Source organism: Pieris brassicae, chromosome 4 (genome assembly GCF_905147105.1).
Source record: "Pieris brassicae chromosome 4, ilPieBrab1.1, whole genome shotgun sequence".
Lineage (NCBI taxonomy): Eukaryota > Metazoa > Arthropoda > Insecta > Lepidoptera > Pieridae > Pieris > Pieris brassicae.
This window is the reverse complement of record NC_059668.1, coordinates 12,810,581-12,833,881: the sequence shown is the minus strand read 5'-3', so window position 1 is coordinate 12,833,881 and position 23,301 is coordinate 12,810,581. Positions and strand designations below refer to the sequence as shown.

The window sequence follows — 23,301 nt, the reverse complement described above, 5'->3', positions numbered from 1 at the left end:
TACACCGATAGCGCGTTTGAAACAACTAAAGCGCCATCTGTTATCACAGTAGAAACTGCACGGTAGTTTCTACTTTGATCAAGCAATGATTGACCATTATTTTAAAATGTTATTATTAAATATTGTCTTGTTTTAAAATTAAATATATATTTAAATTATAATAATCCCGTATCCAGTTATACTAGTCGTAGTAATCAAAACTTGTTTAAGCAACTTGAAGTTGCTCAAATTTGTCATAGTATCAACATGATATAATCTTGTATTTTTACAAGATTAAATAAAAATTCTTGGGAAAACAAAAGTGAATGTGAAGGACAAACAAAAGAGAAACTCGTTGAGCTAGTTTGCTTATCTTGCCGAGGCCGCGTACTAATTATTTGAAGAAGTCTGTTAAGTATGAGGGTGTGCAATTATTTAATCAATTACCGTCTAAAATTGCTAATATTAGCGCGTTTAACAAATTCAAAAAAGGCATTAACAATACATGTCAGAGTAAATCTACTAGACTGAAATTTGGACGTGTATCTTGCTCGTATATACATAATGTTTCTCATGTAAATAAAATAAATTTATTCTAAAGATAAAGTCATACCAGACAATCCCGTAATCAGTGCTTCGGCTCTCTCTAATTTGAGTTGCAGCATCCGAGCCTTCCTCTCCAACTCTTCCTTCTGAGCGACTTTCTCATCATACTCCTTCTGAAGTCGGGCAATCATCTCACTCAGCTCCCGTAACTTGGCGCGGGCCTCTGCCAAAATCTGCTGCTTCATGCGCAGCGATTCCAGGGCTTCTTCTAGACGCTCCTTTTTCGGTTTTACTATTCTATAATTATATTTCAACGACTTCAAAAATGGAGGTTATCTGTATCTATCTATTTAGGCGAAGGGTATATTTGGCCAAAAATTACTCAGTCTGAGAAAGTGTTTCCCAACGTGGGACCCACGCCCCACAGCGGGGCAATTTGATTGTTAAGGGAGGCAATCTACATCCACTGGATATAGCTTAACGTGTATACTTGCTAACTAAATTGGAACCTAACAAAATCTCTGTGCAGCAAGCATCAAGCCCAAGAATCTCAATTAAAATAAATAAAATAATATAGAAAAACCTTCATTGCAAATTTTCATTATATTTGACAATTAACTTGAATAAAAACTAAATTAACTTGAATTGAATGAAAATTAAATACTTACTGTATTTCGTAAACAATTTCCATATTTAGGAATCCAATTTAGGAAATACTAAAACCTATAGTTTAAGTTTCCTAAGTGAATTCAATTTTTTATAATAATAATAAATTGCTTAATTGCAAAGAAAGTGTTACATGTATATCGATTAATTATAAAAATCCGCACTATCAGCCAATTAAAAATAGGTCATATTAATTTTCAAAATGTCATAACTCATAATAATAAGTTGAGTTGTTTGTAATTGTTGTCAAACTTATGGTCATAATACTCGCTCACGTTATACGGGAACGTGCCATTTAATTTTTTTTACCAAACCTTTAAAAATTAACAAATAATAAAATAAAAAATAAATAATAATAACATTTAAATAACCAAAAGCTATCAATCAACGAACTATTAAACGAAATTATATCCTATACTTAATTAATAAAACAAAAAAATTAAAATAAATCAGTGGCGCTACAATATTTAGGTGTGAGCCTCAGATTTCTGTATCTGTTTCACGATCATTTGTTAATCTAATAGGCAAGTAGGCGATGAGCCTCCTGTGCCTGACACACGTGTCGACTTTTTGCGTCTAAACCGGTTTCCTTACAAGGTTTTCCTTCACCGTTTGAGCGAATTTTAATGCGGTACATAGAAAGTCTATTGAGGCACAACAGTCGAACCTACGACCTCAGGGATGAAAGTCGTACGCTGAAGGCACACATACTTACTTATAAACCTTTCCATACTTCTCAATAGCCCGTACCCAAAGACACAACGACTTAGCAGCAAGAGACACAGTACCAACAATCTCCGGGTCAAAATCTGGTTTCGCAGTGTATGTACCAATTTTCTTCAGCGTCTTATCTGATATATTGTCCTTGTCGAATTCGCGCAGCCTGTCCAAAAAGTATTGGTCACCGAGTTGGCGCTTCGCTTCCGCCCAGGTCGGTTCTTTCTTCAATGATCAAATTAATTATTAAGGATAATTATCTAAAAAAATCTATGTTACTCAGGAATTCTTAGAGTAAAAGAAGTTTTTAAATCGAACCAGTTTTTGAGGTTAATAGTGAAAAAAACTGAGCTCGTACAACAACTATCAGCTATCTCGGCATATGCTTGAAAAAAGCAATAATAATATCTATAGCGCTAAATAACTTGCATCATGAGCATAACCCCACATACACACTCACGAACATACCTTTGCTTTCACACACACACCACAGAAGGTTTTACTTAGTCAACGAAATGTTTTGTGTATATGGTTTTCTATTTTTGGTTATATCTTTAGTATTATCGTTTTTGGTTTTGATAATTTATGTTCGGAATCCTACAGTTACGAAATAAATAAATACAAAAGTAAAATGTGTTTTACTATACACTCTTCTCTTCATAGATCTCTCGTCTCTTTCTAGATTCTTGTACAGTGATAGGACCACGGTGATCATCGAGTATATTCTCGCGAGTTTTGTAAATAAAACATCGAATTATAACAATTTAATAACAGTTAATAACGTTTCTTCATCAATCGTGGTCTGCGAGTGACACGAAGTAGTAGTCGACGTGTCAGTCACTATATATATTAATTTTTTTATACTTCGAACAAACATCCCTAGTTTTTTCGGCGATTTGAATCCCTCATAGGATACTTATGCTAGTTAGATATTTGTTATAATGATTAGATTGCACGCAGGCTCCTTTAATGAAGACCCACCGACTAGGTAGCCAGACATCGTCAAAGAGCTTGTCTCTTAGTGGATGCCAATACTCGTACTGGAAGAAGATGGAGGAGGCCTACGTCCAGAAATGGAGCAAAAAAAATGATGATGTTTAATTGTATTAAATATGTACCTGTAAAAGTATAAGCACAGCTTCCAGAACCATCTCCACCTTTTGTGGCGGTTTAGCGTAAGACTTCACTTCCGTGATGTCCTTTTTATTTAAAGCGTCTAGAGCCTAAAAATAACGTTTGGTCTGTAGATATAATCAATAGCGTTTATTCATTCACAAAGTAAAACAAGAAAGATAAGGACAAAACATTAATGTAGATATATTATGAATTAGAGTAAACGAGCGTAACTAGTGATTTTTGAGTATGTCCGAATTTCCTGTATTCATAATAAAATCAAGTTCCATCTAATGTAAAACAAAGATATAATAGTATATTAAAATACACATACAAATACAATACTTAATAATTAAATATCAAAAATAACTAATATTATTGAATTTCCTCCACTTATTAATAAGTTGTTACATTATTCTTATTAAAACATAATTATTTATAAATTTGGAATATTCGAATACCTTAACAGCCTCTTCGAGAGCTGGCATGGCGCTGGCCAGGTCTCTCATGGCAGCTTCAGCCAACTTCTTGCACTGAACTTCCTCTTCTTGCGTCTTCTTGCTGCGGGCCGCCACGGACCGCTGCTGCTCGTCAGCGTTGCGTTGTTGCACGTTAATCACACCCATGTACTCTATACATTGCTCTGTGTATTCTGCCACTTGGACCTGAAAATACATTGCTCCTATAAATGTTAACAGACCTAGTAGCTTGTGCATGGGACCTTCCCTAAGGTCATGAGTTCAAATCACGGCTTTTGTCTATGTACGCAAATAACATCGTGAAGAAACTGGCATTATACCTAGTAAGCACTCAGAGCAGATCAGCTACTTGCCTATTTTAAAAATGATCACGAAAAATTACCAGAGGCAAAACTTTGTAAGGTTGTAGCCCTATTTGTTTTTTAATAAAAATTTTAACTCTTCAATCAGTTGTTGCTACAGATTGTGTATAGTTTGTGGTCAAATATATATCGGTTTCCTACCGATTACCACTCTCCCTACAACAACAACAATATTTTCTAAATCTTTTACTCTATTCTCAGTTAATTCAAATGACGTATGCACCAGTACTCAAAATATGTCTTAACACCACATAAATAATCATACCTGAGAAATGGCCAGTTCCTCTGACATCTGTCCAACCAATTTGGTCGTTTCCTCAACTTTTCCCAGACCATTGCGAAGCTTGTTCGCTTGAAGCGCGATGTCAATACGTTTCAGTCTCAACATCCTTAAAATTAAATACTAGTTTTAAGCGCCAGTATTGTAGCATATATTTACGCTGTTTTCTTGAAGGACCCTAAGTCACATTGGTTCGGGAATACTTCAGTGGGCAGCTGGTTCCACATGATGTCGTATAACTGCCGTAAATAACAGTCAGTTGTTTCGATGTGATACGATAAAATCACTGGACTCAAATACTGGAAGGGAACAAGTTTGTTTCAACGGACCTTTTGATTCTGATATTTTTAAGCTATACACTAAATAACAGTCAAAGATATATAAAATGATACCAATCTAGAAGTATGAATTTAATCCCGATTAAAGATAAGAAATAAAGCAAAAAGTAACTTACTCTTTATATCCCGATACAAGTTCCAAATAGTTAGTAGGCGTGACGTAGTTGGTTCTTCTCATTTCTTGCCACATTCGCACAGAGTATTTTCCCACAGACGAATGTATCAAAGACATTATGGAAGCCACAGACGCACGTAAGGCGTCTTCGCGGCTTTCCACGAGGGATTCCTTTCGACGCACCTAAAGATATTGACGTGTGTATCAACATAACAACAACGGAACAGCGTACTTGAGCCACGTGTTGCATCTTGACCGTTCCCACTTCTTCCAATTAATTATAATAGGTAAAACCAGGGTAAACAGGGTGTTGATAAAAGGAAAAAAATAATGGTTTCGTTCGAGAGTGGACACGTATTGCCACTGCGGAAGACTTGCCGCATCTGGCACAGGAAAGATCCCGCTCCATAAGACTGATGGCCAACCGTAATTGAAGACTAATTGAAGAAGATACTGCTTCAAATATAAAATTAATTTTTTGTTTGTTTAAATATTATTTATTAATAATTGTTTAAATATTATTTATAATATTATTTCACAATGCTTATAACACTCAATATATTTATGTATGTCGAGCAAACTAAAGAGTTTATTAATGAAATTAACTAATAATTTTTTTATAGGATAGGGGCCGAACAAGCTTACGGGACGCCCATTTTAGTTGGAGGCCTCTGTTGTGTTAGTATTAGGTGTTGTGTTAGTGTTAACTTCGCTCCAAAACAAACACACTCTGTGTGTTTAATGACTTTGTAGTGAATACGCAGTCAAAGCGTTACCAGAAACTCGTTCATATTTAATGAATGTACACAAATGTCTATTCTTCAGGATTTTTAGGTGATGTCCCTTCTCCATCTTCTAAGATTAGATCCAGCTGCATGTAAGCATACGTCTGTATAGATTTTGTTATAAGCATTTACAATTGGCAATAAACTAACCCTAGGCCCAGTGATAGAAGCGAGTAACTCGACCCCGTCAAGGAACTTGTAAGCGACTTCGAGCAGCGCCTCTCGCGGCCACTCCAGGAACCAATTTGTGGTTGTCGCGTTTATGAGCGCTGGATACTGGCGGATTCGGTTCCTACATGACCAGGGTTATTTAAATATGTAAGCATTTTTATTATCTTTAACTACTTTATAATTATATTATATTATATAAGCGAAGCCAACAGAAGTTGTCCTGTTACAGGTCTAAAATAATTTAAAAAAATCTAATGGTAAATTTAAACGATTCTCGAATTCACTTGCAAACATTCTTTAAAATTCCTTGTAGGATTTTAATCGCAAATTATAGATATACTCATAGAGTGACAGTCTATAAAAACACCAACGACAGTTATAAATGATTCTTCTATTTATAATATATTTGACAGCAAAGCATTATATTAATTATGTTATTGAAGTGAAACTTCTTTATCGGCGTTGTAAAAAAAATTACCATTACATTTTTCGATTACGTGTCACATTATTTCGTTACGCGTCACATTTATTAGTTACGAATAATAATAGTAGTAATAATGAGTGGAATATAATATATATACCTGAACTCATCTCCGATAGGGCTGAAGCAGAGAACGATATGCATATTGGCCCTCACTCGGTCCACGAGAAATAGATATACAGCCTCATTGGTTTGCATAAGGTTTGCGGCTTTCATCGGCTTCTCTAGGGCTTGCTTTATCTGGAAATAATAGCTTACGATAACAATAAAATAAGTAAAACTTTGGCTAAAAGTTTATTTTATAGATTAGAATTTATTTGTATATATTATTATTTTATATTTACATGAGCAAATTATATATAAGCATATAAATGTTTCTATGTTATGTTTAAAGTTGTAACAGAAATAACCATAACCATAAAAGTGACACCAAATGTGTATTTCTTCATTGGCTGTAGCCTGAAATACTTTATTAGGAATATGAAAAAACAATTTACAAGGGATAAACGAAAATAACTATTACGACTGTTTTCATGTTTTTTTCTCAATTTTGACTTCCTTGTGTGATGTAATTTTTTTCAGAATTTTTGTAAAACAATATTGAATAAAAAAACAAAATGATTATTCCACGGAAATTATTGTTTGCAAATTATTAGTAATACGGAATTTTACTATTCTGAAATAGATCAACAGCCATAAAGATAGTTTTAGTTTAGATTATAATTCTACCAAATTATAAAAGTTAATTCAACAGATTAAAAACAAATAAACATTGGTAATAACTAATAATAGGAAAAGAGAGGTAATAGTATTAATAGATTATTACGTTTTAAGTATTTGTCAAACTTTGCCGTCGTAATATGTGGTTACTGTGTCGTCCGTAATTATGTTAAACAATCGTAAAACGCTCTTCAGTCTGATTAAATATAGATTTTGCTTTTACGACTTTGTACCCCGGGGCAAGTGGAATGCAACAAATAAATCTCAATGAAATAACAGTCTAAAGGTTTTAAAGAAATAATTTAAAGAAAGTTCAGATGATTGCAATTAAAGTTAAATTAAAAAATAACTTACATCTTCAAATTCGTCAGGTTTAAATAAATTTGTGACTTCACCACTACTTAACAAATTGTTAATTATTTCCGTAAATGTCTCCTCCACTATCTGAGTGTCGCAGAAGATAAAAGTTGTCTTCTTGCTGTCCACACCACAGGTTGAGTAAAGGACCTAGAATTTTGACAATATTTCTAACTTAAGCCTAAAGAATGATTAAAAAACATATTTCGGTACAGTTTTAATACACTCAGTGCAATTTATAGCGTAAGTTTGTTATAGGAAGAGCTGGAAACCCTGATATCGATAACTTTTCCTCAAAAGTCTCGCCAAATATAACAATTATTATGCATATTGCACTACTGGATGCATGGTCAAGAAACGAAGGACCCGCAGGCTCCTTGAATGGAGACCTGGAAAGAACTAAAGACCGCACGGTCGCTGATGGACTGATATCGTCAAGGACTACCTCCTTGACTACTACCTGGGCTACTTCTAGTGAATGCAGAGAAGCCAGTGTAGCAGTACTGGAGGAATATGGAGGCGGTCTTCTTCCAGAAATGGAACAAAGAAAGTAGACTTATGATGATGATAATAAGTAAGAAATATATATTTTTATTGTTTTTCAAAGTCACTCAAAAAACCATGATACAAGTTTTTCTATAAATTTAATATTGCATTTGTTGTTGTATTCGAAAAATACAAACGATACGCACAAAGCGCTCATCTGGCGACAGACAATTTTTTTGGGGCAAAATCGATTAAAGAATCAAAACATAAAAATAATAAGAAAACACTTTTTAAACGGATTGAAGCTTGAAGTTTAAAAAGTGTTTTCTTAATGTGTAAAAGCCATATAAACAAAAGACAATACTATAAAAATAATAATCCAGAGTATAAATAAATAAATCAAATAAAATAAGTGAGTAAATCCTTTACCCTAAATGAGGTGAGAACACCAAATCCCAAGTAAACTACACTGCACGAGCGAATCTCATATCTGTTCAAACATTTTTTATTTTTCTAAACAGTATTGAAATAGATCTAATAATTGGAGATACCTACTCTTGACTCGTATTTATGAAATAAAATGTAACTTTAGTTATAGTGAGTACGACTTGCGTACGAAACCAGTTTTGTGAATATTACGCATTTAGTCAGATTCGGGAGGCCTTGTCTGACATAGCTGGATCAAATCCAGGATTTACTAGAGAAGTCAAAAGTACCGAGAGGTTGGACCGTAACAGGTGGTATATATATATACGTGGTTTCTGCCTTGTCCTTCAGGAAAAGGGTTTGAATTTATAAATAATATTACGCATTGAGAATATAACTCTCACAGATGGCATGGCGAAACAAGGGATTTTACCTTAAGATCTTCTCTGAAGTCCTTCACGCCATAAGTTTTTGTTACGACCACTTGGAACGAGTTGCACTCGCAAATGTAGGACGCGACTCGGGTCAAACTTTGTCGGCCTGACCCACCTGTTAATCATCATTATGTTAATCTATATTATATAGTAACTAGTCTAATATATACAATTCTTGTGTCACAGTGTTTGTAATTATACTCTTCTGAAATGGCTTTACGGATTTTCGAGAAATTTTGTGTGCATATCAGTTAGGTCGTATCGGACGGAGTCTATTTTTCATCCCCAAAATGTTGAAGTTGGTGGTGGTGGGGTCTGGGAAATACGACGTCAAACTGCTTTAAAAGAGAGGGAGGAGTACGCAAAGGCCAACACCCCGCTAAAATGGGTTGAACACCCGGCCTATGCTAAAGACACAAATACATAGTAATACATTACCTATCCCCACACATAGCATATGCCCTCTTGGCTGCGATATAACTCTGACAATTCTGACAATATGTTCAATTGCATCTTTAAACAGCACTAGGTCCATTTTGACAACTCCCGGACAACTGTTGTACTCCTCCATTTGATTGGCTATGAATCTGTTGATGTTTTTAATTTGCATCTAAGTAATACTCACTAAACTTGCGTTTATGAGTTTACAGAAGATCACTTGTATACACGAAAATTTTAATGGACTTATCGCGTACAAATTTTTTGAAGTGATCCCTTCTTTAGCATCGTTTTGATTTCAAAGTGAATGAAACGAAAAAGCGACAGTTTATGTATAACGCTACCTATTTAACTTTAATTATTTTGTTCTTATCAAAATTAAAGATCTTAATATTTATACATTTAGTGAAAAAAAAGTCTAATTAGCATGTGATTAATTATTTTAACTTTTTTAGACACTGTAATTTTTATCAAAATAATTGATAACCTTGAAAATTAGAATCTTGCAACCAACATTTTTAAAAGTTCTATCCACCACGTGCGAATTGCACACATGTTATTTATAGATTTAATTGTCAAGGGTAAAATATAATTTAGATTTAATTGTCAAGGGTAAAAATAGAATTTAGATTTAATTGTCAAGGGTAAAAATAGAATTTAGATTTAATTGTGAAGGGTTAAATAGAATTTAGATTTAATTGTGAAGGGTTAAATAGAATTAAGATTTAATTATCAAGGGTAACATATAATTTAGATTTAATTGTCAAGGGTTAAATAGAATTAAGATTTCATTGTCAAGGGTAAAAATTGAATTTAGATTTCATTGTGAAGGGTAAAAATTGAATTAAGATTTCATTGTCAAGGGTAAAAATTGAATTTAGATTTCATTGTCAAGGGCAAAATAGAATTTAAATAAAGCAAAGAATTTAAAATAAATATTATTAAATACATGTTAAGGTCAGCACAAAATCCATTAATACCTGCGCAGTGCGTTAGCATCATTGAGATCATCATACACCTCAAATGGATTTAAGAAGTGTCCAAATATGGGAGGACTCTTAGAAGGGCATAGAGCGTGGAAGGTCAGCTCAAAGTGTTTGCCCAACATGTCTCCCATTTGACCCATAAACCAATCACGATCTCTGAAAATAAATTGTATTATATTTAAGAAGTATAATAAGTAAATAAATATATTTATATATAAGTGTGTGTGTGTGTGTGGAGGGTGGGGTTAATTTTCGGATATACTGAACCGATTTTGCATAATCCAACCAATAGAAGGTTATTAGTGAAAATAAATAATATAGAAGAAACAGACGAGCAGGCAGCTAGTCGCATGTTAAGTGATACCACCACCGATGGGCACTCTCAATGCCAGAAGGCTTTCAAGAATCGGTACTTGGCAGGGTCATGAAAGACCCTAAGTCGAATTGGTTCGGAAATACTTCAGTGGGCAGCTAGTTCCACAGTGGCGCTGGGTACAACTGCCAGTTAAGAAACGGTTAGTTGCGGAACATCTAAGTGTTACGGATGAAATATCGTATTTTGCCTCGACGTCCGATGATGAAACTATTGTCTAATAATGCATATTGATAAATACTTATTAAAATCAAACAAAAAGAGGATGAGAAAGAAAGAGAAAAAGAGACTGTCCTTACTTCTCTTCAGTCAGTCGATCACAAAACACCCGGAAGCATTCGTGGACCCAAAGACGAAGAAATCTTGGCTTCGTGTTTTGATAATCCTTGTTACTCCTTAGAAGACCCTGAAAAAATACAAAAGTATTTTTAAGAGATAAATATATGTATATAAAAATATTAAAATACGTTTTTTTCATCGCCTGATAACAGATCTGGCAGATCAGGCAGGCCTGTGGCAAAGGTTAAGCTAAGCTAGGCTAGGGGGGTGTCAACAGTCCCTTGGGCAGAATGATTGGAGAAGCCCAACAGTCCCGAGGGCTCATCTTAAGGGCGTGTGAAGGGCTGAGGTGTTTTAGTGGGTGGAGTCTCGCTACGGATTTGAGTGTAGACCAGCCCTACAATCCCCTGTTAAGCTCGATGTCCTTGGCGCGGGCCTATGTAAGCCTCATTAAAAAATCGTCGGATTTACGCCCCGAGAGCATAGCCAGACGCAAGCACTCTTCACCATTATAAGGATATAGTTTCATTACACAGCATTTATAAAGCATTCAATCACTTATATACAACTTGGATAATAAATAATACAATAATTAAAACATAAAATTTCATCTAAATACCATTAATTATACAATTACCTGAAAGATCTTCGAGATGTCCCTCAAATTGAACAGGTAGTGCATTTTACTTGGCGTCGGAAGTAACTTCGCGACAATGTTGTTAAACGTATCTATTGTCGCAGTCAGGACTATTTTACCTAAAATTACAATACTTAGTATTGTCTTTGGTTAACATAGCCTTTACACATTGAGAGAAAACATTTTTTTTACCGGATTAAAGCTATTTGTATTATTATAAACTTATAATTATTTACATACTTTTAAATTTATATTTTGCCGACGTTTCGCGTGCGTAGTCACGTGGTCGCAAATTGTTTTCTTTCATTACAATACTTTTTATTAGTCTATTGACATATATGTACTACCTATATAATAATCCAGCAGTGCTACCACCCTTCATGGGTCACGATCTCATTCCTGCATAAGTTTTATTGTTCATTTGTTTATAGGCAAGTCTTAAAGTTTATCAACCCAAAAAGACATAGCAACTTTTTATAAACCCTACATTTTTATGCGTTGCCAGCCTTTTAAGTATTGGTATGCTCTTTACTTGAAGGACCCGCAGTCGAATTGGATCGAAAATACCTGCCGCCCATGGTCGTTAAATGCCAGGGGACTTGTGAAGGCGTTGCCGGCTTTTAAATATTGCTCGGAAATACTTCAGTGGGCAGCTGGTTCCACATAGCTGTGTGCGGCAGAAACTGCCTTAAAAACGCTTAACTTGTATCCCTTATCACGAAATTATACATACAACATAGAAGTCTCACCGATAGTCTTTGTCTCCTCGTCGAAGTCAGACAGATGCTGGGACAGCATAGTCCCGAATATCTTGATAAGCTGCTGCTGCGTTGGTGGGGGTAGGAAGAAGGCGTGAAAGCAAGAGAGAAGACGTGGAGGCAGGTTGGACCTAGCCCCGCCTGGAGGACCGGCAGCGCCGCACAGGACCATGTCCTTGGAATAAATATTTTTGTTTGCGTGTTTGTTTTTAATGAAAAATATTTGTTTAAGATATGATAACGACAACCAGCTTCCTTTTTACCTTAAATTCCAATTATAGAGGTCGAAATCCCAGCATTAAATTTTCAAACATATTTTATTCTCCAAGAACTAATTATAACTCCATTCATCAATCAACACAACTCCATAATTATTTGTATAAATGAAACCCAAAACATCATTTATTAGAAACTTATAAATTAATCTACTTAATTACAAAGGCCAAATTTCAAAATAAACATTGTATTGACATAGGCTAATTTTATGTAGTCCAAACCTAACACTTCTAAAGTCGTCGTTGTAAAATTAACCTTCACATAAGGCAATAAAATCGTCGGTATTACACTACGATAACGTAATAATCAAGATAAAAACAAGGTACAGGCAACAGCAGTGCTGACCCAGTGCCTAGTGTTGATCTTGCCTTACCTTACTCAAAAAGTCGAAGGCGCGTGGAAGGCAGAAGATGCTGATCACCTACTTGCCTATTAGATTGACAAATGATCATGAAACGAATACAGAAGTCTGAGGCCCAAACCTAACAACGTACCACCGCTGAAATATTCGTTGTTAATTCAAAAGTATACATTTTACACTTGCGGTCTATAGATCGCGGATCTGCACATCGAATATGTATAAAATAGATCGGGGTACGAGGCCTCCTTAACAAAACACTGCATATAATCTCCGTAACAATCGATGTTCGCATCGCATCGTATTGGTTATTTCCTTGGTTTAGTTAGAAATAAATATTTTACAAAACTCACCTTAACATTCTTACGCCATTGCTTCTGCCTATCAAACCAATAGCCATAGTCATGCCAAAGACGCACTAGTTCTAGAGGTGGCTGGGACCCGTAAGCATCACGAACCGGCATATTTATGTCGTCCATAAACGCTATCATTCTTTTACCTATATTAAAAGTAATACCATGTAATCAGAGAGAAAAGAAATCTTTTAACTTCAAATTATCTGTCAAATAGACCTATTGAAAATGAAGAAGTCGTTTTAATATGTGGTAACTAGCCACTACTTGAAGGTCCACGCACTTTAAACTTTGTCTATTGTAAAACTGATTTTTATGTATTGTAAAACTAAAGTTTGTGTATTGTAAAACTGAACATAATGTATTGTAAATTGAACTTTGTGTAGTGTACAACTAAAGTTTGTGTATTGTTAAGCTGAACTTAATGTATTGTAAAACTAAACTTTGTGTATTGTAAAACTGATCTTAGTGTATTATAAAACTAAACTTTGTGTATTGTAAAACTGATCTTAGTGTATTATAAAACTAAACTTTGTGTATTGTAAAACTGTGTGATTTCAAAGTAAATGTCACTACGAATTTGAATTCGCGCAAGTTAATTTAGTGGACATGGAATAGGCTCTAATCTTTTCAAACCATTTTTAATTTAAAAAAAATAACTTACAATTTAGAAATTGACCTATCTTACAATATTTATTAACGATATATACTTATGAAAGAAGAAAGAAAGAATATATAGTCGTAATTTTGTATAAAAAATTTGAGGAGTGTAAAAACTAGAAACATTCTTTATATCAATCCTAGGAATCCTAGATTTTCTGTTTTGTTATCTTTTATGTTTGATGTTATTTTATCACTGCGTTAACGTCGCTTGATATACTCAATACTGAAAACATTTACATAGACATATTAACTTAAAAAAATAAACTAAAACAAATTACCCCCAGCCGGTACATAATTCCCCTTAGTCCTCTTCTCGAGTCGAGCTTCAATGATATCTTGCACATTGGCTGCCGTCGTCTGAGCCGACATATTAATCACTTGCATGCTATATCTATTAAACATAACAACATTGAAAACATTAAACATAACTTAGAAAAAAGATTAAACCACATTTTAAATATTAATCATAACATTGAAAAAAGATTAAACAACTTTTAAAATATTAATCATAACATTGAAAAAAGATAAAACGTCAACTTAATAAAAAAAGATTAAACCACTTTTAAAATATTAATCATAACATTGAAAAAAGATAAAACGTCAACTTTATAAAAAATATTAAATATAACATTGAAAAGAGACGTATTTATGATTTCTTTAATTTGTGAATGCCGTTTTATGATCATTTTAATGTGTTCCAATTGCATAAATATACCTCTATAATTGTCTGATACAAAACTTTTTAAAAATCCGTATCGATACCGATTATAATACGTAGTAGGCACTGTACTAGGTCTGAAGCAGTATACCGTCAAATAACACCAACTTTAGTAAATATAGTTCAAAAATTCGAATACAATAAAAATATAAAAATTATTATTATTATATTATTATTAATTACCTATCAGGATCCAATTGAGCAAGAGTTCCCTGAATCAGGAACGTCTTCCCCGTTCCGGTTCCTCCACCAACCAGAACACCATATCCAGCTTTGAGCATATCCAATGCGATTATTTGTACCCGAATAAACTCCACCGTTGGCACCAGGATGTTGTGAAATCCCAAACTGTTATAATTTAACCCATACTTCGTAAATATTTTGGTTACATGTAGATTTATAATTATGTTTATTGTTAAGCATGGCAACCCTTATTGGGTAATTGTGTCTTTAAGGACGACACGGAAAAACTGTTTATGTAGTAATATGTATTAAATGAATAGGATTTTAAAAATTAAAAAGAGTGTCAAGGAAGTATGGTTTATTGTTCCTGCAACCTAAAGGGTGGATCCTCGACTAGTCACTGACTGGACCAGAGTCCCCAATGCCTAAGGTGGAGAGAAGTTCTATATATGCTTAGCGGCTAGAATAACATCGATAGTCCGTATCAGGATCATCATCGCAGTGATTTGTAAGAGCCGATTGTAGATATCGCTACAAGACTATAAAAGAAAACATGCTACATCTTTGCTAACAACAAATTATCAGGCGTTAAATTCATCTAAGCTAAATTAGAACATTACATTTAATATATACCATAACCAAAGACACACACCTAGGATTAAACCGCCAGTTATCAGGCAGTTTATCCTCCCAGGGTTTGAAGGCTCGCAGCCTCTCATCGACATAATAATCGTACACAGTGTCTTTCAAGGGGAAGACACCTTCATGTTCCCGAACCCAGTTGTCCAACTTACGACGAGATTCTTCTTCCAGGGTCGCACATACCGACCAAATCATACTGTGGATGGTATTTTATTAAATCTAACCGGAAATATTGGGAACACAATTAATGAATTCTCTCAAATCATACATAATACATATTATATTATTATTATATATAAATATAATAAAAATGACTATATCATTTGTGACACTCACGCAAAGAGAAACCTCATTTTTGATAGCCCTTCATTGTCTTCCTCATCGGGCTGTGGCGGTGCTGGGGCTGGTAGGAGACCCAGAAGCCGACACAGCGATCTTACACCTGTCAGCTCCTGACCCCTCACGCTCTGCCCTTCCACTAAGTGGAGCCTCTTTAGCTCTAGCACCGGTGTTAAGATGTTTAGGAAATGACGACGGAGCTACGGGATTTATAAAGATCATGTACTTGGCGGATGAGATAATGCAGATAAATACGGCATTATTCCACAGCGTACTAGAGTCTGAGGAACGAGAAACGTCGTGGGAAAGGTAGCAATGCTAACTTACCTTTTTGGTATATTGACATCACTTACGTCTTTATAGTTCGACAGTAATCATCTTGATAAAATTAATTAAAAAATCTTGTGAGGATCTACAATTCGATTGAAAGCTATTTAAACTTATTGATTATACTAACTTACGGAAGCTGTCTATACCTTCTCGACCTTTAAACTAAAATTATTTCCGATTCTGTCGAATTCAAAGATATTTCACAAAAAACGATCCATCGATAGGTTATTGGAATGTAGTTTATGGATTAGAATATCAACCTATATTATATATAATACAAAGCGGCCGTTAATGACATTGAACGAATTTCAAAGTAAAAAAATAGTATTGACACAGGCTCACGTCATATTCACGAAAGTAATGGACTCAAATCAAACCTAACACTTATAAAGTGATCGTTGTAAAATGGAACTTAATACAAGGCAATAAACACGTCATTACAGCAATATGATAATGTCTAGAGAAGTTGGGAGCAAGGAGTTCCATTCCTTTTCTGTTTTTATAAGTAACGTCTACATATACTACTACATACTTCTAGATAAGCGTTGTTTGAAAGGAGATTGCCGAATCAGATTGCGTAATGTTGTCAATCATTTTAGTTTTATGTAGACGCGTACTTCGTTAAACGATATACAAATACAATAATTCGTATTAAATGTCCAAATAACAAATATTCAATATATCAATACCATCTCCCTATATTCGAGATCGTCAATAGTCTCGAGCCAAGAGTTGACAAAAGGCCACCATCCCCAGTCCTTATAATCATTGTAGACCATTCCATTACGAGACACCGTGGCTGGAGATGCCACAGCAAGGTCCAATGTCTCTATTAACAGTGACACCTGTCAAAATAAATTATAACTTCTGCAGTATATATCGCGAATTTCTTACATTAATCTATGGATATCCTGAGGATTTCAATGCTTTATTTATATCATCACACTTTTTTTCCCGTAGACAGGCGCCACGGGCCTCCACTTGCTACAGTCCTGACATGCTCTCTCCCTTTATCCACTTCCATGACATTAATCAAGCATGCTCGTAGGTTATGGGTACTTTTAACTTGTAGTAGTAGTCCCTCCTCTAGTAGCTTTGAACATAACATAACACCTCCCAGCCAGGCAGACCACAAAACCGGTAAAACGAAAATTTTACGAAAATTTAATGAAAAAAATCCTGACCTCTGATTTTTGTATACCGTTTTTCTTAATAGGCAAGTAGGTAGCCTTATGTGGCTTTAAATGCGCAGAAGGAAAACTCCGTTGGTGCACAGCTAGGGTACGAACCAACAACCTTAATCTCAAGCATAATTAAATAGTTACCTAAAAACCAGCTATGCAGTTCACTCGCGTTAATTCATAGAATGAGCCTCGCGCATTCCACCTACCTATCAAACACTTCAAACATTAACCTGAGGGGGCATTGATATCCTCTCACTGTTCACCAGCGTAAGTAGTTTATTATCGTCCATCACTGAATTCAGATTTTCGATCCAAATCGCGTCCACGGGCCCGTCAAATATTATCCACTTTTGATCAGGGGACTCGTCTATAACGAACACAGGAATATATATCTTATATTTAAACAATAGTCACAGTTAAACAATTTAAAAGTATTTTTTTTAATATCGATTTTAAAGATGTCATTAATTTTTCTTGGTACGTAATACATGTGTCTAAAATACATATATCTCCAAAACTACTAAACAAATCTTCAAATAAAATACTTGATATGTTTCAATTTGTAGACAAACGTACAAATATTAAATACACAGGTTAACGATGTATACGTTTTGACAGCTGTTTTACTGTTTTTAAAAGTAATATAAAACTTATGATAAACATTTTTTTTTAATGATTAAAAATAGCGAAAAATAGTGACCTTGACAAGTCGTCCTCATAATAGAAGAGAGCACTCCATCTTTCCATTCTCCCGTAGCCAGGTTGTACTCTCCATACAACTCACCCAGGGTGAGAGCTTTGGGGTTCATAGGGTGGACTTGGACATTCTCGAAGCCAGGCACCTTTTCGCGTTTCAAACGACTGATAGTTGAAGCTAACATCTTCCAAGAGACCGTTTTAGCTGTGTTCGTATCGCCTAAGAGAATACTGGAGTGCCGCGAATTCTAGAAGCATTCATTATTGTCATTATCAAAATAAAATAAAAAAATCCAATATATGTATAAAAATAAATAAATCACTGGCACTGCAACCTTTTTTGGTCTAGACCTCATATTTGTGACTAGCGGACCCCACAGACTTCGTTCTGTCAAAAAGATTGAAATGTGGCAGTTTTTTGTTCCTACCAATGTTATCGGCGCAAAAAAATCTCATTCTCTGATGATAGGCCGATGTGTGAGGTTCAGGTCGGGTGACCAAAGTATCTTCGCTTCCACGAACTTTGGCCACTCTTCTTTGACCCACTAAAAAACCCCGCCTGGGAGGGACGATGTCTGCTAGAGGGCTTCAAACTAAGAGGCAAACTTAGGGATTGGTAAATAATCGATAGTATTCAAATAATTTTGCTCAGATAGGGATATTTAATTAATAATTCAAAAATTAAAATGCCGAAACTAAAATAAAAGAAATAATATCGCGAAGACAAGCAAATTAAAAAACAGTACTAATGATCTATAGCTCTCACATTTTTTCACAATTCAATTTGGTCGGTTTCGCGCTTACTTGTTGTGTTTCGGATCGCGACACTGCTTAGACGACAGTGAGTGCTTGTAATTTAATATGAACTTTATTGAATAGCAATAAAGTTCAAATTGACTCTACATTTTATTTACAAAACGTTTGTATGGGGAAAAGAAAAGGGCTGTTTTAGGGTTTTCCCGGAAATTATTCGAATTTTTCTCGCCGTAAAAACCTCGAACCTAAAACCTCAGACTTCAACGAACATTAAAAAAAATTGGTACAATTGGTCCAGGCGTTGTAGAGTTATACGCTTACCAACACATTTTGCGATTCATTTTTATATTATAGAATATATCTCTCATAGGAAAGTAAGAGATCAGCCTCCTTTGCCTGTCACACTCCGTCGACTTTTTGTGTCAAAGGTAAGCCCCGTTTCCACACGATGTTTTCCTTCATCGTTTAAGCGAATGTTAAATACGCACATGGAACTAATGTCCATTGAGGAAACCTACGACCTCAGAGATAAAAGTCACACGCTGCAACCAATAGGCCAACACTACTCTTTAATGTGATCTTTACCATTCCTAAATCATTTTTTTTTCAATTCAATTCTTGCGTCAAGCACAAAAGGCTGATCACCTACTTGCCGATTCGATTAACAAATAAAGAGAGCGCACGAAACAGATATAGAAATCTGAGGCCCAGACCTAAAAAAGTTGTAGCGTCATTTATTTATTTTTTAATTGTAAAGATACAAAATGTTATCTTAGTAGAAGCATGCGATTTTCAACCACTCACGGTGATCGTGAGGGAAAAGGAGAGGAAATGGAAAATACATAAATTAACAAGTTTTATTTAAATAAATGTATGGATAAATAGCAAAATGAGAATTTTAAAGAATAAATAAAATTTATTTCATTTTTTGTAACCTTATAAACGTATATATATTAAATTTAAAGTTCGCCGAGTCAGCAAATTGTTATTAATGGTATAACAGAAGGCAATTGACAGTTAACATAATGTTGTCTATGGTATAATTTTTGTTAACATACCCTGTGTTTAATCTTGGAATTTATAAATATGATATTTTTATGTGATCATGTGATCTCACAGTAGCGATATTGTGTATATTATGTATTTACTATTATATTTTTTTGGTACTCCACGTATTTGTGTAAATAAATAAAATTATTCGTATTTAACCTAATTAAAATTAAACTACCTTGGTCTCATACGTCTGTATGACCTTATGCAATGCCGCCTTTACTGGTTGAAGACCCACCAGCCTCATCTCAGCAGATATCGCGGTCTCCAGCATCTCATAGTCCAAGGTTGGTACAGTCACATCAGGGAATATATCTTGCATGATGCCATCAAATAATGGCACATCTTTGGCTGTCAATCGAGCCACATTCATATCACGCATGGCAAGGATCACCATCTGAAGTTGTCAAATAATTTTAAATGTGTTATTAACTTACTAACATTAAAAAAAGGTAAGATTAGTATTTTTGTAAAATATGATCTAAAAAAATACAAATTCCTTCACCATTAGGATATAAGTAACAAACTGTATTTCCAAAATATTCAGTAAGTTCTCAGAGAAACAGACATCGTCTACCCTACTTATATACAGGGCCGGATTTAGGGGAGGGCAACCGGGGCTACAGCCCCGGCGCCTCCACAAAAGAGAAGCCTCCACATTTACAAATGTAGTTCAAAATACAATACATTTTTGACGTACGGAAGTTAGACTTAGCTACGTCTAGTCTTATGGCTGGTTTACATTTACTATAAATTCCGTGCTAATTAGCATGGTTTTTTAGCATGCTAAACTAAAGGGGTGCTAATTAAGATGCCGATATACATTTGCTGTGCTACTTTCATCACAAGTTGTCTCAAAAGCGACGAAAGCACTCGCATCGCAAGTAGAAAATATGGAATCTCTAATTATTTTGCAAGCGGTGGAAATTTTTCGACAACTTTACCTTCTTAAGTTCTGTACTGTAAGAAGATCGAATATTCTTAATTTTTAGTTTCACATCATTTATATTTATGTTTAAAGTTTAACCGCACTTTTTAAAACCACAGATAACGATAAAAAATCTGACGGTCAGTGTTTTTAGCGATTTTTTAGCGTGCTTTATAGCATAGCACATTCACATTTGCGGAATGCGTGTTTTTTAGATTTCTTGGAAAAAGAATGCTAAAAACGTATTAAAAAGTAGCAAATGTAAATCAGCTTTTAGTCTGAATCTTAACCTTGGGCATTACGCTACGTACCCGATATGTCAAAAACGTATTGACGTTTGACTTATAAGAAATATACTGCTAAACTTTATGTATACAGATGATTAATAAAATAAAGAGTTGACTAGGTTCTGCCGTCTACATAAATTAATATATATTAGTTTACCTCCTGTTCAGGGAGGTTAGGATAAGCTCGTCTCTTTACTCCTGCGTAACGGAGTAACGCGACCATAGAGCGTAGACCGAAGTCATAATGATCCTGCTTTGACAACTGCTGCATAGCCAATTCATATAGCGTAAACACCTAATAGAATCTTTTTTTATTAAGGTTTTTGAAGTAATGTCATGTTAAACATTTATTCGATAGAGAATGAAGTGAATATAGGCGCAAGTACGGTATTTCGGATACACGAACATAGTCTCAAACCATTATAGAACACTTAGTCAGTGAACATAATATTACGTATAAGCCATAATTGTTGTATACAAGGCTAGATTTTGATTCGTATAAAATTACGCTCTGTTTTGTGGACATTATCGTAAAATTACATTCGAATCGGAGCGTTTTAACTAAAAGTACTGCTGTCTCTTTTCATTCATGGAAACACAAATGAAATAAACCCAAGAGTACTTTGAATATACTGATTTCATTTTCAGGGGGATCGATTTTTAAATAATGACGACCAACAATGATTGATATTGTACGAGCCAAGGCTGTACATTTTACTCGCTCAGCTTTCTTAGTTTTATAAGCGTCATGTCACGCCCCGAAAGTATAACCAGACTCTCTACAACTGTTCATTGGCTATCATACTTTTCATAGAAATTAACTAAATAATGGAAGTTACGCCTCGAAAGTACCTATAACCAGATGCAGGCACTCTCTTCAACTGTTACATTGCATTCATTACCTACATAGAAATTGACATTTCTATAAGCGACCTAATATTAAAGAGTAACTAATTAATAAAGAGTATTTACTCTGTATTAACCACTCGCAAAAATAGAGGGTATATTTATATCCTCTTTTTTTTAAGCACCCTGATGGGCACCTGGATAGTGAAAAATATTAACCAACCATTTCAAAGGCAGGTCTGGAATAAGCCATTGTTTTCATAACAAATTATAATTACCTTTTTAACTTAATTTAAATATGTCTTAATTCAATATATTACGAAAATGCTTAAAGTAATATCACTATTTTGCCATACCTTTTTAGCATTTATCTTATAAGCCGTAAATCCATCCGAGAATAACGTATTTTCAGCGATAATGAGCGAGTCCGGCACACACATTGCGATCGGACGGAACATGGACTTCAAGTTATCCGGCAGCTCTGTCCGGCCAGCGTAACTATAGAAATTATTTTTTTATTTAAATGAATGAATTTCATTACAAGTGCGGAAAGCCAAATTGCAAAGAGTTCTGACAAATGTATACAGGTTGACAGTCGGAACAAGTTCCTGTTGTTCAGTACACGTGCACTTAACAAGTGCAACAACAATACTTTTAATTCTTGGCGATACTTACCCAGGATTCATAGTTATAAATATCCCGCAGTTGCCGTCCAGCTTGATATCAGATCCTTCAAAGACGAACCTTTTGAGGAAGAGAGACAGTGCCAAGAGCACTGCCAGAATCTGCTGAGCCACTACAGAGAGTACCTCGATGTTGATGCGGTTAAACTCGTCAAAACAGCCCCAGCATCCACTTTGGGATATTCCTAAATGTATGGTATTTTATTCATACTTTTTACTTTAAAAGTTAAAGCAAAGTGACGTGTAGGTATGTGTTGGGACATTGCGCCAAAAACAGGAATATAATATAGAGGAATCACAAGTGGCCTCTACAACAAAACTCTACGCGTTTTTCTTTCAAGTCAAATGAAATATAAGATAATAGAAAATATAGAAGTCCACAATAACATACAGGACTCTTAAAGTTAGCCTAAAAGGCCCTGAAACATGGAAACATTGATATACTGTGATGTATATGCTATTGAACATATTTAGACAATTATGTTCCTTATTTTAGGTCACAGACTATTAAACCCTACCAAACATATAAAACTTCATACACTCAAACTTCATACTTGCTTGTATAAATAACAGTGTCGACGATTGAAGAATTATTACTAAAAAAATATATCAGTGGCGCTACAAGCTTATTAGGTCTGGGCCTCAGATTTCGGAATGTTACATGCTCATGTCAGTTATAATAATAATTATTATTATTATTGAATACCCGCAAAACATTTAGCCATTGATTTATAGTCCAATCCATCAGAACAATTGGTGACAACGACCCATCTAGCTAAAGCTCGACCCAGATCTTTGGTAGTCTCAGTCTTGCCTGTCCCTGCCGGGCCTTGGGGGCTACCTCCGCGGAATAGATGCAAAGCCGTTGTCAGAGTTATATAGCATCTAGAAAGTGTGAAAACAGTGATTGCGTCTTGCGAAAAAAGGTCGTATTGGTCGTAATCCTAGGAAATTTATATAATTCCGAAATGTATAAAATATTGTTTCGAAAACTATTTAATACATAAATGTCCTAGTAGATGTGCACAATTCCTAGGAATTGTATGTAATTACAATATAGTATTAGGAAACGTATAAAACTAA

At 34.8% G+C, this 23,301-nt stretch overlaps 1 protein-coding gene across 1 annotated transcript in view; it reads right to left on the bottom strand.

The window, feature by feature from the left end:
- Window positions 1-23,301, bottom strand: part of LOC123709022 (dynein axonemal heavy chain 2) — a 65,899-nt gene that overhangs the window by 20,952 nt on the left and 21,646 nt on the right. Inside the window, exons 31-58 of the mRNA XM_045660100.1 lie at window positions 22,925-23,103; window positions 22,211-22,403; window positions 21,892-22,033; window positions 20,847-20,984; window positions 19,653-19,871; window positions 17,673-17,916; window positions 17,203-17,339; window positions 16,478-16,633; window positions 15,456-15,658; window positions 15,130-15,315; window positions 14,478-14,642; window positions 13,855-13,967; window positions 12,914-13,059; window positions 11,918-12,101; window positions 11,169-11,287; window positions 10,552-10,658; window positions 9,874-10,035; window positions 8,894-9,042; window positions 8,455-8,570; window positions 7,107-7,259; window positions 6,133-6,272; window positions 5,531-5,672; window positions 4,597-4,778; window positions 4,128-4,251; window positions 3,483-3,686; window positions 3,027-3,131; window positions 1,907-2,133; window positions 593-822 (exon numbers count right to left, since the gene is read on the bottom strand). Coding sequence (XP_045516056.1) covers window positions 593-822; window positions 1,907-2,133; window positions 3,027-3,131; window positions 3,483-3,686; window positions 4,128-4,251; window positions 4,597-4,778; window positions 5,531-5,672; window positions 6,133-6,272; window positions 7,107-7,259; window positions 8,455-8,570; window positions 8,894-9,042; window positions 9,874-10,035; window positions 10,552-10,658; window positions 11,169-11,287; window positions 11,918-12,101; window positions 12,914-13,059; window positions 13,855-13,967; window positions 14,478-14,642; window positions 15,130-15,315; window positions 15,456-15,658; window positions 16,478-16,633; window positions 17,203-17,339; window positions 17,673-17,916; window positions 19,653-19,871; window positions 20,847-20,984; window positions 21,892-22,033; window positions 22,211-22,403; window positions 22,925-23,103 — 4,565 coding nt within the window. The remainder of the gene's footprint in view (window positions 1-592; window positions 823-1,906; window positions 2,134-3,026; window positions 3,132-3,482; window positions 3,687-4,127; window positions 4,252-4,596; window positions 4,779-5,530; window positions 5,673-6,132; window positions 6,273-7,106; window positions 7,260-8,454; window positions 8,571-8,893; window positions 9,043-9,873; window positions 10,036-10,551; window positions 10,659-11,168; window positions 11,288-11,917; window positions 12,102-12,913; window positions 13,060-13,854; window positions 13,968-14,477; window positions 14,643-15,129; window positions 15,316-15,455; window positions 15,659-16,477; window positions 16,634-17,202; window positions 17,340-17,672; window positions 17,917-19,652; window positions 19,872-20,846; window positions 20,985-21,891; window positions 22,034-22,210; window positions 22,404-22,924; window positions 23,104-23,301) is intronic.